This window comes from Nycticebus coucang, chromosome 21 (genome assembly GCF_027406575.1).
Source record: "Nycticebus coucang isolate mNycCou1 chromosome 21, mNycCou1.pri, whole genome shotgun sequence".
Classification (NCBI taxonomy): domain Eukaryota; kingdom Metazoa; phylum Chordata; class Mammalia; order Primates; family Lorisidae; genus Nycticebus; species Nycticebus coucang.
The window spans coordinates 10,889,933-10,908,109 of NC_069800.1; the positions used below are offsets into that span (position 1 = coordinate 10,889,933).

At 46.9% G+C, this 18,177-nt stretch overlaps 2 protein-coding genes across 3 annotated transcripts; both read left to right on the forward strand.

Annotated features, from left to right (window-relative positions):
- Window positions 1–585: 585 nt before the first annotated feature.
- Window positions 586–3,980, forward strand: LOC128573953 (cystatin-9-like). Of its 2 annotated transcripts, none has more exons than XM_053574508.1 (4): window positions 586–602; window positions 946–1,393; window positions 2,887–3,003; window positions 3,730–3,980. In XM_053574508.1, exons 2-4 carry the CDS (start codon window positions 1,139–1,141, stop codon window positions 3,817–3,819), a joined length of 462 nt encoding a protein of 153 aa, XP_053430483.1. In that variant the 5' UTR covers window positions 586–602; window positions 946–1,138; the 3' UTR covers window positions 3,820–3,980. The 2 variants fall into 2 exon arrangements, with proteins under 2 accessions (XP_053430483.1, XP_053430485.1); XM_053574510.1 differs by having other exon boundaries at window positions 2,890–3,003.
- An 11,864-nt stretch (window positions 3,981–15,844) lies between these two features.
- Window positions 15,845–17,917, forward strand: LOC128573459 (cystatin-9-like). The gene is made up of 3 exons (XM_053573725.1): window positions 15,845–16,084; window positions 16,917–17,030; window positions 17,828–17,917. Exons 1-3 carry the CDS (start codon window positions 15,845–15,847, stop codon window positions 17,915–17,917), a joined length of 444 nt encoding a protein of 147 aa, XP_053429700.1.
- The last annotated feature ends 260 nt before the right edge of the window (window positions 17,918–18,177 follow it).

The following is an 18,177-nucleotide window of genomic DNA, read 5'->3' on the forward strand; positions in this document are numbered from 1 at the left end:
AAAGGGATGATTATAGGCATATCCCACCAGCCAGAGATTCCTGGAGTCTTATCTCCCCAGAACCACCATGCCCAGTAGCAGGGAAGCTGTTACTCGGCCGCCATCTTGCTCCACCCCTCAGGAATGTGCTTTCTAACCTGCCTTCAGGAGATCTGGTTCCTTCTGAAGTTGACAAGCAGCTGCAGATATGCTGAAGGCCTATTTCATGGGGACAAAACTTAAGTCTTGCCTGGAAAATGTTTTTCTGTCTTTTCAGAGCCCCACTTGCTGCTGGAGTTGGAGGCTATGAGGGTCTCTCTGGAGCCAAAACTCCCCTGAGCTGTGGCAACGTTTGGCCACTGGAGGGCACCAGCCACCACCCAGTGGCAGCATCTTGGCCCCGCTGGGCTCCCCTCTTCTGGCTTTCTCTTCACTCGCTCTGCTCTATTGGCAAGTGGCCGTCCCTCCTCTAAACACCTTTGGGAGGGGTGTCCATAACCAGGCAGGCCCCCAGACTGAGCCCATAGCAGCATGTTCCTGGGTTCCCTAGAGTCCCATCATGCCCTGGAGGCCCTCAGGATGGGCTGGGAGCACAGTGGAGCAGAGATGCCAAGGGACAGCAGGTAGGCAGGACAGTCTCCTGACCCTCAGGCTCCCTTCACTGCTCCCTCAAGATGAAAACACTTTGTCTAGCAGCTGTGCCACACATTGCCCACACCTCTCCCCCCGAACCCCCATTCACCATGCTGTCTGCCCCTGCTTATCTCCATGCCCCCCCCCACCGGTGTCCAGGGACCCTCCACTGACACCTGCTGCACTCTGCTCCCTCTTCAGGGTTGGAGTCTTCAGCCCCCACATAAATCCCTCCTCTCACCCCCTGAGGTATTGGGGACCCCTCCCCCCCACTGCTGGTCCTTCCCATCCCCCTTCACACCCACCCCCGTTGGTGCTTCTTCCCCTGCACAGGAGATGATAGAAGCAGCTTTGTCTGGAGGAGGCGAGACCACGTGTGGGAGGGACAGGGTGATGGCTGAGATGAGGACCAGAGGGAGGAGCTTGTGCCTGAGCAAGTAAGTGTGAGGGCCAGACCTAAGCCTAGTAGCTCCTGTGAGAGTCGTGCCAGGAAGAACAAAGCCAGGGCTGCCTGGGCACCTGCACCATGTCCTGTCTGCCCTGGACGAGGGCTCTGCCCTGGGCGCTGCTGCTGCTTGTCTCAGGCTTCCAGCTCCTGCTGACCCAGCCCTGGTGTTCTGAAGAGGAAAAAAACACTGATAATCATAAACTCAGAGATCCTGAGTTCTCTGCCACAGTGAAGTTTGTCTTGCACACATTCAACCAGCAAAGCAAGGACGACTATGCCTACAGGCTGGAGCGAGTCCTGAGTTCCTGGCAGGAGCACTCCAGGAATAAGCAGGTGGGTAGCTATCCTGGCCTGACCTCCTCCACTCACTGCTAAGTGAGGATGGGACCCTTGTCAGGGAGTCCTGGGTGAACATTTGCAGTCCATACTTTGGTAACATAAAACCTGAGTTAGTCTAAGCCCAAGAACTGGAGGTTGCTGTGAGCTGTGACACCACAGCACTCTACTGAGGGTGAAAAAACAAACAACAACAACAACAAAAAACCTGAGTTAGTCTCAGTTTTCAGAAAATATTTAATTTAGAGATTATTTTAAATTAGGTAAATGTCTGCCCAATATTAGATATACTATTTGATCTCCATGAATTATGACATCGTTTCACTGAAGAATGACTTCAGAATAAGGGCCATGAAGGAGATGAACTTCCCACGTACAGAAAAGAGAAAATAACCATATAGATAAACCAAGAAATATTTAAAGGACATAAAATGAAAATACAAAAACAAACATACACATATGGAGAGTGACAGAGCGAACTAAGGATTCAGGAGCAGTAAGGAGCCACCATCCATCCTGAGGCCACTGTCTGGCCACTTCCTCTTTGCTGAGGTCCACCTGCTCTGGGCTCCGTGATGTGTTTGCACTAGTGACCTGAACTGGTTTGACACTCACCTCTGCTCTGAACCCTGAGTGCCTCATCCGAGTGGACTCAAGGCTGCACTGTCCACTGGCTGCCGTCATGAATGGGGAGATGCTCTTCCAAAGGAGCACTTCTGGCTTGGGGAGTGGGGGGACATTGCTCTTCCTCTCTCAGCACCGAGACCCTGGAAGGAGGATAGAGGGACCCTGCCCCATATAGAGCTTCAGCCTCTGAGGACACTGCAGCACCCTGGCAGGTTCTGCAGCCCCATGCTGTCTGGGCTGCAGCCTTCCATGTGTCTTTCTGGATCTGGCAGCTCCAGAGGTAGCCTGGGATTGGAGGAATGGACAGGATGAGAGGGAGGTACAGAGGGAATAGAATGAGTGGGAAGGGGAGTGGCAGAATGTCAGAATGCACTGTGCACCAAGAGACAGTTGGTCAGTTTCCTGACCCCTCCTCCCATGGTGTGTGCCTACTTGGGGTACTGGGTGGTACTGTTCTTGCTGGAGGTCAGGGAAAGGTTTGACACATGTTGTAGGTGAGGCTCCCTCTCCTGAGAACTCTTGGAGAGCCAACTTGGAGGCCCTCAGCCTGGTGCCTGTCCTCTGGGAATGCAGCTGTAGGTGCAGACACTCCTGAGGGTGGAGCCAATTCTCACGGTGGTAGAGTAAGGGCATGGGCTGGAGCTGGGGGATGTGTGCAGGGAGGTGACACAGCCTGTGTCTCCCCAGGGACCCACTATGGCCACTTAACTCCCCAATTCAGAGAAGGTCCCCTGGGTTTCTCCAGGGACAGCTTCCAGATGGAGCAGAGTGTTTGTGCCTCTCCCCACACTGATGGCATCTCCACTACCAACTGTTTAGGGGCAAGAAGAGGGGAGTGTCCACTTTATCCTCTTTATGTATAGCAGGAAAATCCCAGAATGGTGTTCTCCATGAAACTGCAGCTGCGCCGAACATGGTGTGGGAGATTTGAGGATGACATTGACGACTGCCCCTTTCAAGAAAGGCCAGAGCTGAACAATGTAAGACAGGACACCAGCTTCCCACACTTATGCAGCTGCGCGGGCTGCATGGAGGCAGGGTGGGGGCTCAGGCACAGCTGACAAAGCCTTTCCTGGAGACATGGAGGGGGAGCCGGCAACAGTTCTGCCAGGCTCAGGCGTCCACATGCTGTCCCTAGCTAATCTGAGTCTCCCGACCCTGCCTGCTCACACCACTGCACCTGAGCCACATGGGGCCCCACTTCCCTGCACCCAAGTAAAGTATGTTCTCGCTGCTGATTTCACATCCATTTCCCACCTGCCTATAGGAGAAGGAACCTGCTGGGGCTTGGGAAGCACCTGTGGTTGGGAAGGAGCTCAGCATGAGGCATGGCTTCAAGGATGCGTTTAGTTGACCTCCTTATTGTAAGATTGACAGGTTACCTAAGAGCTTCTGTTACTGGGACAAAACACCTCCCTGCCACTCTTGGGGCCATGGATCACACCAGGACAGCCATGGCTTTCCCGGAAGGCCACTGGCCAGAGGGCAGGCCCTGGCACAGGCACAGAAGTGGGCCTCAGATTTGGACACTGTTCAGGATCCTCCCGGGCTTAGGCCAGGTGGTCAGACCCGAAGGCCAGAGTCACTTCCCTCAGTTACTGTCCCTGGGGATGAGCAAGCTTGAGATGGACCCTGAGCTCAGAGTACGAGCCACAAGCTTCCCAAGCCTCCTGCACCCTGGGCCCTGCCTGTGCTTATTCCTGCAGACGGTCAGCTGCTTCTTCACTATCAGCACCATTCCTCGGATCAAATGGTTCAAACTCCTGAAAAAGACCTGCTCAGTGGGGTTCCCCTGAGTGGAACACACCCTCACGCCTGGCCATGTGCTGCTGACTCCTTCTGTGGACACAGCCATTCACAGGAGCTTACACATCAGTAGCTGAACAGCTCCAAGCTTGTTTGTTCTCTTGTTTTACATGTGTCTGGGTCTTGTGGCTTGGCTTTTTTTTTTTATACAGGCTTATCGTGTCGAATAGGTTATTAAACGCTAGCATTTAAAGAAAACTGGTGTGCTGTGGTTCTGGAGGGAAGGGCCTGGACTGTTGGTGCAGTTTCTCCCAGCAGAGCTGCTGGTGGGATCAGGTTGGTGATCCTTCCAACCCTTTGGGCCTTCCAAGGGGCATGAGTAAGATATACCTGAGCTGCTGTCTCCAGGCTCATAGCCAGTGCCCCATGTGGCCAGAGGTTTAAGTGACTCAGAGGTTGGGGGGGACCCAGTGTGCACAATGGAGCAGGACAGGGCCTTGGTTGCCTCCCCCCGCACATGTGGCCACTGCCCCTGAGGGGCTCACTCATCTGTTCTGGTCCATGGCAGACTGGCTGGTGAAGAACAGACTTCTAGCCCCACACATGGGGTTGTCCTGGCATCCACAGCAGCAGCATCTTCTAAAACACAGGGCTTCCCCACCTTTGGTAAAAGAGTTTACATTTTCACAGACCCCTGGGGGATGCATGGAGAATCAAAGCACAAGACACTCTGGAACACCAGATGCCATGTGGGGTGAGAATGAGCCCAAATCACCTAGAATAGTGCTTGCCAAACATTTTCTGAAAACACCAGGCCAGAGAATAACATTCTAGCTTTTGTGAATATAGGTTGCTTTGTGCCTTGACATTGTTTTCTAATTTCTTTTTTTTTTTTTTTTTTTTTTGAGGCAGAATCTCAGGCTGTCGCCCTGGGTAGAGTGCCATGGTGTCACAACTCACAGCAACCTCAAACTCTTGGGCCCAAACGATTCTCTTGCTTCAGCCTCCCAAGTAGCTGGGACTACAGGCATCCGCCACAATGCCCAGCTATTTTTTGTTGCAGTTTGGCTGGGTCCAGGTTCAAACCCACCACCCTCAGTATATGGGGCCAGCGCCCTACCCACTGAGCCACAGGCACTGCCCTGCCAGCTCCTTCTTTAAGCTCCTGCGTCTCCCCCAAGAGTAACTCCTGCTTCTCTGAGAAGATGCCTTCTGAATTTATCTGCAGCTATTGTAGACTTCAGAGGGACTACAATCCCCTAAAGCCCTGTTCAAACCCAAAGTCTTAACCTTCCCATCCCTAGGAATCTGAGTCAGAGGTGTGAGCAGGCCCAGGGAATCTGCATGTCCTGCTAGTTACCAGGGGAAGGTGATATTCTTGATCCCTGCATCACACTTGGAATAGCCCAGGTGTGGAATATATATCCCTGGAGTTGTTGCAGTTGGACACAAACTTGTAGGTCAGCAGGATGGAAGCTTGAGAATGGTTTCTGCACTGCACACTGCATCAGGGAAAGGGTCAAAACATCCCTGCTAATTTTAAAGAGAAAGGAGAGTTTCTAGCCCCCAGGAATTGGAGAAGAGAGAGGACGCTTTGAGCTTGGCCCTCTGCACAGCGGCCCCTCAGAGCTGGGGTTCCCAAGGGCTGACTCATGCTTATATTTAGTCAATGCCTAACAATTAACAGTTGAAATTTCTGTAATTTTTGCCTCTACAAAGCATGGTGTGTTGAGTATTTCCTTTGTGTCTATTGGTATGTGTGTATATATATATACACTACCTATATATATAATATAGACACGCATATACACACACACACATATATATACTGCTTTCTTGTGGGCAATGTGTTCAGGAGTTAAACTGTTTCCAATATTTTTTGACCTCTTAAGAACTGTTAATAAACATTGTAAAAATGTCTGTTCTCTGGTAAAGCAAATAAGAAGGACTTGTTAGTCTGAGGTTGTTTCTGCACCTGGTGCTTTTCCATAAGCAAACCAAAACTTAACTTGGAAGCATTTCTTGTGGCTGGCTTAATAATTAAAGCCTAACCTCAATCAATTACAAATAGTCAGCCAGCCAGCCAGCCAGTGCTTCTAAAACTAGAGGCCTCCAATCACCATATACCCAAATGAGTCAAGTACTTCAGACCAGAACATCACCATGGCCTGGGTGGTGGTTAGAAGTGCAATTTCTCTGGCCCTGTGCATATTGACTGGGTCAGTATCCAGGGAGGTAGGTAGGGTAGATAAAAATGTGGGTTTAAACATGCTTTCAGGGGCTTGTGGTCCCTCTGAAGTTCACAAACTATGGATAAGTGCTGAAGGAGTAAGGCATCACATCACACCACACCGGTGCACTGTGAGTACCCAGCTGTGGGTAAGCAAGCACTTTCCTTATTTCCTGTTTACAGAACCTGCTGCTGCTTCCAGAGCAAAGCTCTCTCTGCCTCTTCCAGCTTTGAATGTTGCTGGATTCATGAATTCTTCTTTGGTCAAACTGCGTTAAATTCATTTTATCTAAAGTTCTTTTATTAACAATTTTGTGTCAGGTGTGAGATCCAAAGGCAAAGGAGTACCTGCTGCGGTCTCACTCTAGCCAGAGAGTGAGGGTGGGCTTCCTCTTGCATGTGAACTCCAAGAACTCGCATTTTGAGCTTTCCATTGTCACTGGAACATTTCCTTAGCCACACACCAACTGGAATCAGACTGGATACAAAAAAAACTGATTAGAGCCCACATACAAAAAAAACTGATTAGAGCCCACTTTGAGACTCAGGCAGGTGCTTTCCAAAAGCAGACCCCTAAACAGAGAGATAGCGAACTCCTACACAGAGAGCGAAGGACTCCCACAGAGAGAGAGAGTGCAGACACCACCCCACTCCCCCCACACACACACAGCAAGCACGGACTCCCACGCACACACAGAGAGAGCGGACTCCTACACCCGGGGAGCAAATGGTCACTATGCTTTCTGGGTGCTGGCTAGTTTTATGTACAAAAGTATGGGCCAGGAAACTGTGTAGTTTGGGACAAAGAAATCACCTTTATTAAGGACAATTTAGGATTATAGTGTCCACGATAGGGAATTTTTAATCTTGAAAAAATTGTTCATTTTCAATGTGTGTTAGAACAGAAAGGATCTAAAACATCTAAAATACATAACCCCCCCACACCACGCCACATGCAAAAAACCCACACACACACCCCACTACACACAGACAAAAACACATACCACATCACACGCAGAAAAACATACGTACACACCACACATACACCCCACCACACACACAAAACACACATACACACCACACACACAAAAACACACACACCACACGCAAAAAAACCCACACACACCCCACCACACACAGACAGAACACACACCACACCACATGCAGAAAAACATACGTACGCACCACACCCACAGCCCACCACACAAATAAAACACACATACACACCACACACACAAAAACACATACATATATCACCACACTCCCACACACCACCACAACACACACTCCACACACTCCACCACATACATACAAAAACACGCCACAGGGGTGGCACTTGTGGCTCAAAGGAGTAGGGCGCCAGCCCCGTATGCTGGAGGTGGCAGGTTCAAACCCAGCCCCAGCCAAAAACTGCAAAAATACAAAAAGAAAAAAAACACGCCACAGCACACACACCATGCCACACATAAACACCACATACAACACCACACACAAACATATTCCACATCACACACACACCACATCACAAAGACACCACGCACCACGTCCCCTCAGTACACTACACACACCCCACATACACACCACATCATACACACACCACACACACAATCACCCTCATGCAACACCACACACACCACATCACACACACACAACACACACGCCACACACACCCCCATACACACCACATCACACACACACCCCATACACACTACATCACACACCACATCATATACCACACACACACCACATCACCCACACACCACACACACACACCACACACATCTCACACACACACACCACACCACACACCCCCACATACATACTACATCACACACCACATCATACACACACACCACATCACCCACACGCCACACACCCACACACCCACACACACACACACTGGACATTCACACACCTCCCAAAATGAAAAACAAAAATAGAACAATGGATTGTATTTTTTATTGGTGAACAGAGGCTCCTAAAGGATGACATGCACAAAAACTGCCTCTTTAAAAGTGTTTTTCCATAAGGAAAACTACAAATGTTAAGGTTTTTTCCCACAAATATTAGTAAAAAGCTTTAGCCATATGGAAAGTTATCCTATTCCATTGGCAATAAACACAATTTGTATTGAGATATTCTTTCATAAACTCTGGAGGTGTGTTATTGGATCTACAATATGACTAAATTTTAAGAGTGAAAGATATAAAAATCTGTATGTTTCTGTATGTCTGTATGTCGCAGGTCGTATTTTTTTCTATCTCTGGATGGTATTGACAAAACTAGTATATAAATGAGCTCTATTTAATTGGCTGAAAAATATAAGCACTTACGTAAATTAAGTATTGTTTGAACTCAGAACCATGTAAGTTCACATGATCTACTATCTTTTGTAATAATAACCTACATGGAACTAGAGACCATTTCCAAGTGAAGTATTGCGAGAATAGAAAAACAGGCTGGGCACAGTGTCTCATGCCTCTGGGAGGCTGAGGCAGGTGGATTGCTTGAGCTCAGGAGTTCAAGACCAACCTGAGCAAGAGTGAGAACCCGTCTCTAAAAAAATATAGCCAGGCATGGTGATGCACGCTTGTAGTCCCAGTTACTCGGGAGGCTAAAGCAAGAGGATTGCTTCAGCCCAAGAGTTTGAGGTTGCTTCGAGCTATGACTCCAGGACACTCTACCAAGAGCTACAAAAAAAAAAAAATGGAAAATAAAAACAAACACCAAATGTTCCCGCTATTAAATTCTAACTAATTAAATTCACACTCACGTGGAAGTAAAACTCAACAGAAATCAAGCAGGTGGCAGAGGAAGGAGGGGCATGGGTAAAATCACACCTAATGAGTAAAATGCACACTATCTTGGTGATGGGCACACTTATAATTTTGACTCAAACAGTACAAATGCAATTCGTATAACCAAAACATTTGTACCCCCGTAATATTCTGAAAAAAAAAAAAAAATTCTGCCTGCCATGGAACACTGGGACACAGCCACAATTTATTTATTACTTCTAGACTATTCTACTGGCTCGTGTGTGTTGATAGTAGTAGTCTATTCTGATCCTTTTTATTTCTGTGGTGTCAGTTGTAATATTTTCTCTTTCTCTTCTAAGTTTATTCATTTTAGTCTTTTTTTTTCTTAATCCAGCTAAAGCTTTGTCTATCTTAAAAAAAAAAAAAAAAACTTTCTCTCATTTGCATTTTTCTATGGCTTTTCTAGTCTCTTTCTTTCTACTCAGATCTTTGACATACTTTGGGTATAGTTTGTTCTGAATTTTCTAGATGTTTTATGTGTAATTTTAGGTTATATGGGTTTTTTTTATTTAGGTATTTATTTCTATGAGCTTTCCTTCTAGAACTGTTTTTGCTGCATCTTATAAGTTTTGGTATGTTGTACAAATATCTCAAGATATTTTCAATTTTTTTCTCTTTTAGGACACATTTTTTTTTTTTCCAATAGCGTGTGGTGTATTTTGTAATTATTTGTGAGTTTTCCTACTTTTTTCTTCTTTATTTTATAGTTGCACATCAGTGTGGTCACAAAATATACTTGATATGACTTATTAAGACTGCTTTTGAGGCCCACCAGGTAATCTATGCTGGAAAATGTTATTTGTGCTCTTGAGAGAAATGTGTACTTTACTTCTGGTGGACAGAATGTTCTGTATATTTTTCTGTCTAAATGGCAGTTCAAATGCTATGTTTCCATGTTGACTTCTTGTCTGGATGACCTGTCTCTTACTGACAGTTAGGTAATAAAGGACCTTAAGACTTTTGTACTATACTGTCTCTCCTTTCCAGTTTATTAAAATTTGCTTTATATTTTTAGGTGCTCTGATGTTGGGTGCCTATATATTTGCAACTGCTATATCTTCTTTATAAATTGACACCTTTGTCATCACAAAATGTGCTTCTTTGTCTTGTTTAACAGGTTTTCACTTAAAGTCTATTTTATCTGATATCGATATAGTTCCCTCTTCTCTCTTTTCATTTTCAGTTGCATGGAATATCTTTTTCATGCCTTTATTTTCCACCTAAGTATGCCATAAAAATTGAAGCAAGTCTATTGTAGAAAACATATAGCTGAGTTCTCTTTTTTTTATTCATTCAGTTATTCTCTGTCTTTTGATTGGGATATCTAGTCCATTTACATTCAAGAAAATGATTGACATGTATAATTTTCTGCTGCCATTTTGTTCATTGATTCTCATTATTTTGTAAATCCTTTGCAGTATTCTTTGAATTATTACATTTTCTATTTCCTATTATTTTATTTTAGAAAATCACATGAATTTACCCAAGCCCTCCCCCCACTCCCACCTATTTGATTTCTGTTGAGGTGTACTTCCATTTGTGCACAGAAGTATTGATTGACTAGCTTCAGTTTAGTATTGAGTACATAGGGTGTTTTTCCACTCTTGTGATGCTTCACTTAGGAGAATGGTCTCCACTTGCATCCAGGTTGTTAAAAAAATACTAGATCACCATTTTTTATGGCTAAGTATTACTGCATGGTATACATATACCACATTTTATTAATCCATCCATGTGTTGATGGGCACTGGGTTGTTTTTATGTCTTTGCAATTGTGAATTGTGCTTCTATAAACATTCAAGTCAAGTGTCTTTTGATAAAATGTCTTTTTTCTCTTTGATTAAATACCTAGTAGTGGGATTGCTGAATCAAATGGTAGGTCTACTTTTAGTTCTTTGAGAAATCTTTATACTACTTTCCAGAGACTACACTAGTTTGCAGTCCCACTAACAGATAAGTGCTCCTTACTCTCCACACCATCCAGTACTCATTTTGAGATTTTTTTTTATATGAGCCATTCTCCCTGGAGGTTATATCTCAATTGTGGTTGCAATTTGCATTTCCCTGATAATTAGAGATGTTGAGCATTTTTTCTTGTGACTGTTGACCATTAGAATATCTTCATTTGAAAAGTTTCTGTTCATGTTCTTTACCCACTTTTTAATGGGCTTGTTTGATTTTTTCTTGCTGATTTGCTTGGATTCTTTATAGATTCTGGGAGCCCTTTATTTGATGTATAATAAGAAAATATTTTCTCCCATTTTGTAGGTTGTCTATTTACTATGTTGATTGTGTCCTTTGCTATGCAGAAACTTTGAAATTTGATCAGGTCCCATTTGTTTATTTTTAATTTTGCTGTGATTGCTTTTGGGGTCTTCTTCATAAATTCTTTGCCTAGGCTGCTATCCATAAGAGTTTTTTCAACCTCCACTTCTAGAATTCTTATAGTTTCATGCCTTAGGCTTAAATATTTTATTAATTGTGAATTAATTTTTATGAGTGGTGAGAGATGTGGACCCTGTTTCAGTCTTCCACATGTTGCTGTCCAATTTCACCAGCAACATTTATTGAATAAGGATTCTTTTCCCCAGTATATGCTTTTGTCTGTTTTGTCAAAGATCAGATGGCCTCCTGGGTTCAAGCAAGGGTGCCATATCATTGCACACCGACAGACTTCAAGCTGAAGCCCCTCTCCAGCAGGGAACTGCTGTGAGATCACACCCTGAGGGGCACAGAGTTTCCTGTGTTAGGCAAGGCTTTCACAGGCTGACGGAAACTCATCCAAGATGATATCATGACCCTGCTGGCCCTTCATGAGCTTAAAATCTCACCGGATGTACCTGACTTTTGGATAGTTTTCCAAAGACACTTTCAAAGGCAGAAGCCTTAGACAGACCTTGTCAGATGGACACAGTGACTGACCTAGGTGTGCCCTTTGAGATCACTAAACAATGTCTCACTGCTTCCTGGATTCATCCAGCCAGTGGCCAAGGCCACAACACTGAATTCAACCATTCCAGAACTGTAAGCATTGCTGACCTGACTGGGATGCTATCCCTTAGCATGAGGGTTTTCACAAACCAGCATGAGGAAGGAGAATGAACCAGAGTGGGAATGGCGGGGAAGGAGGAAAGAAGACACACAGAAACAAAGATGGGATGGGGAGGGCTGGAGCAGCTAAGACAGCAGCCAGCACTGAACTGTGGGAACAGCTTTATTTATATAGCACCTTAAACAGGGTTACTAAATGATGTAAATCTTGGCACATGATTGAACATGCTATCTTCATATCTTGGACCTTGGTCAGTTGTGCTATTAATTATTAAAAACTAAAACTTTGGCAGTTTCTGAAAAAAAAATAGTCAAATTTTTTTTTTTGTATTTTTGTGTATTTGTGTATTTTTGTGAAGTCATTTTTTCCTGCCATTCCTTTTGTAGTAGTTGCTCTTTGGTAAAAGTTGCTGTGTCGTTTTTTTATTAAACGGTAAATCCTTCAATCGTAGTTTTGGAGTTTAGGGTTCTTTGGTTCTCCGCACAAAGTGACCACAGCTAACACAAGACAGTGTGTTGGCAATACTTTTCAAATGGCTAAAAACATTTAAAAATTGTTTATCTTACAAGGGTATATGTGAATCCTAGTAAATGTGGAATGTAAAGGTCTTAGCAAAATAACTAAGAAAATGCTACAAAAGCTATGTTAACTAATGTGATGAAAATGTGTCAAACGATCTATGAACCAAGTGTATGGTGCCCCACGATCATACTAATGTACACAGCTATGGTTTAATAAAAATAAAGAAAAAAAAAAAAGAAATATCTGTCACTGCTTTGTGCCAAAACTCAGAATTAAAGTTCCTGAGGTCAGATGCTAAAGTCAATGAAAAGTAATGACCACCACTTTCCTGTGTTAGAACTTAGTTAAAATACAGAAAATAACAGAATAGTCTGATGTCATGAGGTGTTCATTTGTTAGAGTTTTGCATGAGATTCTGATACTTCAGTGGGAACTGGCATTATTCATCTACAATGGTTATCATAAAAAATCTGGCAGGACTTGTAAAACTGTTACTCCATCTTTTCTTTGAGTAAAAAAGAGAAAAAAGGAAAAGAGACATGTTAAGTCTGTGCCAGTTGCGCCGAGCCCATTGTTTGCATTTCTAAGGTGAAGTACAAGTTGTAGTTGAGCCCTTCACCCAGAGGGTGTGCTATGTACCCTCAAATTGTGCACACTAGGTGAGAGCTCCCTAATTTCCCTCCACCTCCCCCCACTTGAATATACTTGTGTTTTTCTCTCCTGTGGGCATGTAGTTATTTTTGTATTAGTTTCAATATTAGTATTAAGTACGTTGGATACTTGCTTTTCTTTTTTTTTTTTTAGAGGCAGAGTCTCACTTTGTCGCCCTCAGTAGAATGCTGTGGCATCACAGCTCACAGCAACCTCCAGTTCTTGAGCTTAGGTGATTCTCATGCCTCAGCCTGTAGCTAGGACTACAGGTGCCCGCGACAACACCCAGCTATTTTTTTTTTTTTTTTTTTTTTTTTGCAGTTTGGCCAGGGCCAGGTTCGAACCTGCCACCCTCAGTATATGGGGTTGGCACCCTTCTCACTGAGACACAGGCGCCGCCCTGGATACTAGCTAAAAGTCAACCTTCCATTTGATATCATTATCCCATTACTAGGTATCTACCCAAAAGGAAAAAAAATCATTTTATCATAAGGACATTTGCAGTAGAATGTTTATTGCAGATCAATTCACAATAGCTGTGTTGTCCTTAACATATAGTCTTCCAGAAGACAGCTTCTGAGAGATAGATGAGAACTCTTCAACATAATTGTGGAATGGCCATTTTCCATGTAATGTCATCCCTTGTTCTACTGAATACTCCACATCCATGGTGCTGTTTTTATGCAGGTGCAAGACTACCGTGGCTGCTTGATGGATCGTTTCATTTATTGTTTTGTAACCTGCATCTGTCTCACCCTAAGATTGACCATGTACCTTGTACTATTGGTATAAGGAGACATTTTTCCTGGCCCTTAACTGATGGTACACATAAGAGCATTGGACAAGAATAAAGGTCTTTCAATGTAAACTATAGGTGCCTGTACTTGGCTTTCATACTTTAACTTGGGCTTGGAGGTGAGTTTATCCACCTTTGTCTGAACACAGAGAGAAGCCTGACTTGTAAATATGGTGATTCTGTGGTTTAGAAAGAAAAATAGATTCAACCTGAGTATGTGGAAGACCACACAGCACATGGGGCAGGTGGGTAGGGATGTTCCAGGTGGGCAAGGAGCGAGTGACAGGGGACACAGGGGCAGCCTGGAGAGGTGAGAAAGGGAGAGAAAGCCTGTCCCTCATGGCCCTGAGCTGTGCCTGTTTTCTGGGCCCCTGCTTCTTCTGAGCCTGTGTTCCTGTCCCTCCATCTGTGGTACACTCCAGGACACACAGGTGCATCTGGTCATCTCAGTGGTGACCATAACTCCTAGGATCTACATGCTGCTCTCCGCCTCAGTGGCAGCTCTGAGGAAGGTCCAGGCCCAGGACGCTGACCCTAAATTTAACCTTTGCCAGGTTCCGGGGCCAGGCCTCCTCAGCCACTGTCACTTCATGGACAGAGCTCAGCACAGGCTGCACCTTTCTCAAGGCTGCGGCTCAGGCCCCACGCGTAGGAGAGACAACTAAGGTACAAGCTGCAAATGTCGCTTCAGCAGAGATAAGGAATGGCATTGTCAGTGCAGAATTCTCAACCTGAGTGAACGGCTTCCAGTTAGCTCAGCACTTTCACTGCACGAGGATAATTCATCCCCCAAACAGCAGCCTGGAGGAGGCAGGGTAGCAACATGCCCATTCAGAGTGGACAGCTGAGACAGAGGCCTCACGCCAGGGGAGGTGCAGGGAGGGCACTCGGCTCTGCAAGGTTAGGAACCCCCCAGCTCTTTGTGGCCCTGAGAGACTCAAGCGAACTCCCCAGGATGGGCCACAGTTGGAAGGGCACCTGGGCACTCAGTGGCCCAACCATGAAATACCATTTGTCATCCTGGCCCAGGGATGAGATGGTCAGCCAGAGGTGGAGCTGTGTTCTGGGCAGCAATGCTGAGACCTGACTCCTGTCCTCACCATCCAGGTCCCAAAGTCCCTCTGGAGGATCCCTCTACCCTCTACCCTCTACCCTGCAGGCCTGGGAAAGGATAGTGGGCACCAGCTCATGGCAGTCCCCTGGGCCTGGGCCTCCTCAGCCATTGTCATTCCACAGTCAAAACTCAGCACAGGCTACGCTGCCCCAGCTGGACCTGGGAGAAAGGGACCCTGGTGTCTCTTCTATCCAACCCCCTCCTGCACCCTGACTCTTCCCACCAATGTGGGGCCCCAGGATAATCCTCCAGCTTTGCCAACCCTTGTACCCCCAGTGGGTGACTCTAGGTGACACCAACTACTTGTCTTTCTCAAGTTTCTGTCCTGAGGCTGCTAAGCCCAGGGAACAGGCCCAGAAAGGAATAGGCCAATGACACCCAAGAGCAGCTGTCACCCCTAGACCAGACATTCAGGCCTCAGCAGGTGAGGCTTGGACCAGGGTGTGGACCTGTCCCTGGAGCCCTGCAGCCGGCCTCTGCACACACATGGCACGTGCTCTGGCACTTGGCCCATGCTGTCTCCATGCCCTCCCCCACCGGTGTCCAGGGACCCTCCACTGACACCTGCTGCACTCTGCGCCCTCTTCAGGGTTGGAGTCTTCAGCCCCCACATAAATCCCTCCTCTCGCTCCCTGAGGTGTTGGGGACCCCTCCCCCACACTGCTGGTCCTTCCCACCCCGCTGGTGCTTCTTCCCCTGCACAGGAGATGATAGAAGCAGCTTTGTCTGGAGGAGGCGAGACCACGTGTGGGAGGGACAGGGTGATGGCTGAGATGAGGACCAGAGGGAGGAGCTTGTGCCTGAGCAAGTAAGTGTGAGGGCCAGACCTGAGCCTAGTAGCTCCTGTGAGAGTCGTGCCAGGAAGAACAAAGCCAGGGCTGCACCTGCGCCATGTCCTGTCTGCCCTGGACGAGGGCGCTGCCCTGGGCGCTGCTGCTGCTTGTCTCAGGCTTTCAGGTCCTGCCGACCCAGCCCTGGCCTTTCAACACAGAGGAGAGCAGGAATGAGCAGGACCCCATTGACAGGTACCTGCCCTTCACGGTGGAGTATGCCCTGCACATATTCAACATGCAGAGCAAGGACTCGCACGCCTATCGGCTATTGCAAGTGCTGGACTCCAGGAAAGATAAGGTTGGTGAGAAGGACCTCCCACAGGTCCTGCCGGAGGAGCTGAGAGAGGGGCTGGGTGCTGGGGCAGGGGCAGGTCTTCGCAAGGACTCTTGATTCACCATCTGTAGTTCGTGTGGGTAAAATAGAACCGAATCAAACCACTAATAGTTTCAGTTTTTATGAAAAATGTACATTAGTTTATTTTTTTCAATTGAGTCAATGTCTACTCAATCTCTATGATTTTTATATCATTCAACTGAAGAATGACTTCAGAATAAGGGCTACTAAGGACATGAAGTTTCCAAGTAAGCAAAAGAGAAAATGACTGTATTGATACACTTAGAAGTAATTAAAGGACATAAAAATTAAAAATTAGAGAAACAGAGAGAGAGAACTAAGGATTCAGGAGCAATAAGAAGCCTCTATCACCTGACTCCTGTCCTCACCGTCCCAGGGTGGGTGGGGGACTTTGCTCTTCCTCCCTTGCCACCGACACCCTGAAAGGAGGGCAGAGGGACCCCACCCTATACAGAGCTTCAGCCTCTGTGGACATTGCAGCACACTGGCAGGTTCTGCTGCCGCGTGGTGTCCAGTCCCTGGCCAGTCCCTATTGAGGGTATGGGCTGGAGCTGGGGGTTGTGTTCACATCAGTGACACAGCCTGTGTCTCCCAGGACCCACCATGACCACCTGCTCTTTGCCCTTAACACCCCAATCCAGAGAAGGTCCCCTGGGTTTTTCCTCCAGGGACAGCTTCCAAATAGAGCAGAGTGTTTCTGCCTCTTCTTACCCCAGTGGCATTTACACTAGTGGTTACTAAAGGCATTCAAGAAATATTCTTTTTTTTCCAACAGTGGATTGAGAGTATAGCGTTCTCCATGAACCTGCTGTTGGGCCGAACCAAGTGTGGGAAATTTGAGGATGACATTGACAACTGCCCCTTTCAAGAAAGGCCAGAACTGAACAACGTAAGACTGGACACCAGCTTCCCACACTTACGCAGCTGCGGGGGTTGCACGGAGGCAGGGTGGGGGCCTGAAAGAAGCGGAGAAGACTTTTCCTTGGGGGTGTGGAGGAGGAGCCTCAGCAGCTCTGCCAGGCCGCCCAGCCTGTGCCTTAGCGGGGACCCTATCGGACAGACAGCTCAGGGATCCTCTTGCAGTCCCTGGCCAGTCCTCAGACTCTACCCCTCACACCACTACAGCTGCCTACACCCAGGGCACATGGCCTTCAGACTGCTTCTGTCCTCCAGGGTCCTGTTAGACCTGGTAGAAGATTTTCTCTCTCTGGTCCTCATTATCTCCTCTTTCCAGTCTTCTGGAGAAGCCTGGTAGGGGTTGGGCCTCACCTTGACCTGCTGATGTTCTCAGGCTCCCCCTGCAGTGACCCAGACCCTGAGAGGAGTAGAGGGTGAGGAGAGGTCCCACCGCCTTGTCTCTGCTGCGACCTGCTGAGTGGCAGTGCTGGGCATTGTGAAGTCCAACACTGGAGGCCACACCTGGGGTTCAGTAGATCCCCTCATCAGAGGAAGGAAGCATCTCTATGCTGCTCATGAGGGCAGGGTCACACCAGACAACATAGGGTTCCCCTAGAGGCCACTGGCTGGGGAAGGGGCTGGACATAGGTGCTCCTGGGTCAGGAAGGAGCCCCAGGTCACAGTGGAGGTTAGTAACAGCTCTGGGCTTACACAGAGTGGGGGGGAGGCACACCTAGAGCACCCAGGAACAGGAAAAATTGAGATGGACCCTGTGCTTGTTTCCTCCAGACCTTCATCTGTTTCTTCACCGTCAGCATCCAGCCCTGGCTCACCCGGTTCGAGCTCCTGAACAAGACCTGCTCAGAGGGGTTCCCCTGAGTGAGACACTCCCACATGCCAGGGCACATGATGTTCTCTCCTTCTGTGGACACAGCTGTCCCCTCGAGGTGTCTCTGCAGTGGCACAGCAGCTCTGTGCTTGTTTGCTATTATTTTCTAGATGTTAGCAGTTCATACCCAGGTATTCTTTCTAAAAGAAACTCTTTGCTGTCCAAGTTCTTCATGCAGAATAGATCTTAAAGACTAGCATTTTAAAAAGTTTTGTGTGCCTGGTTGGGGGTGCTGGGCAGTTTGGTGGAG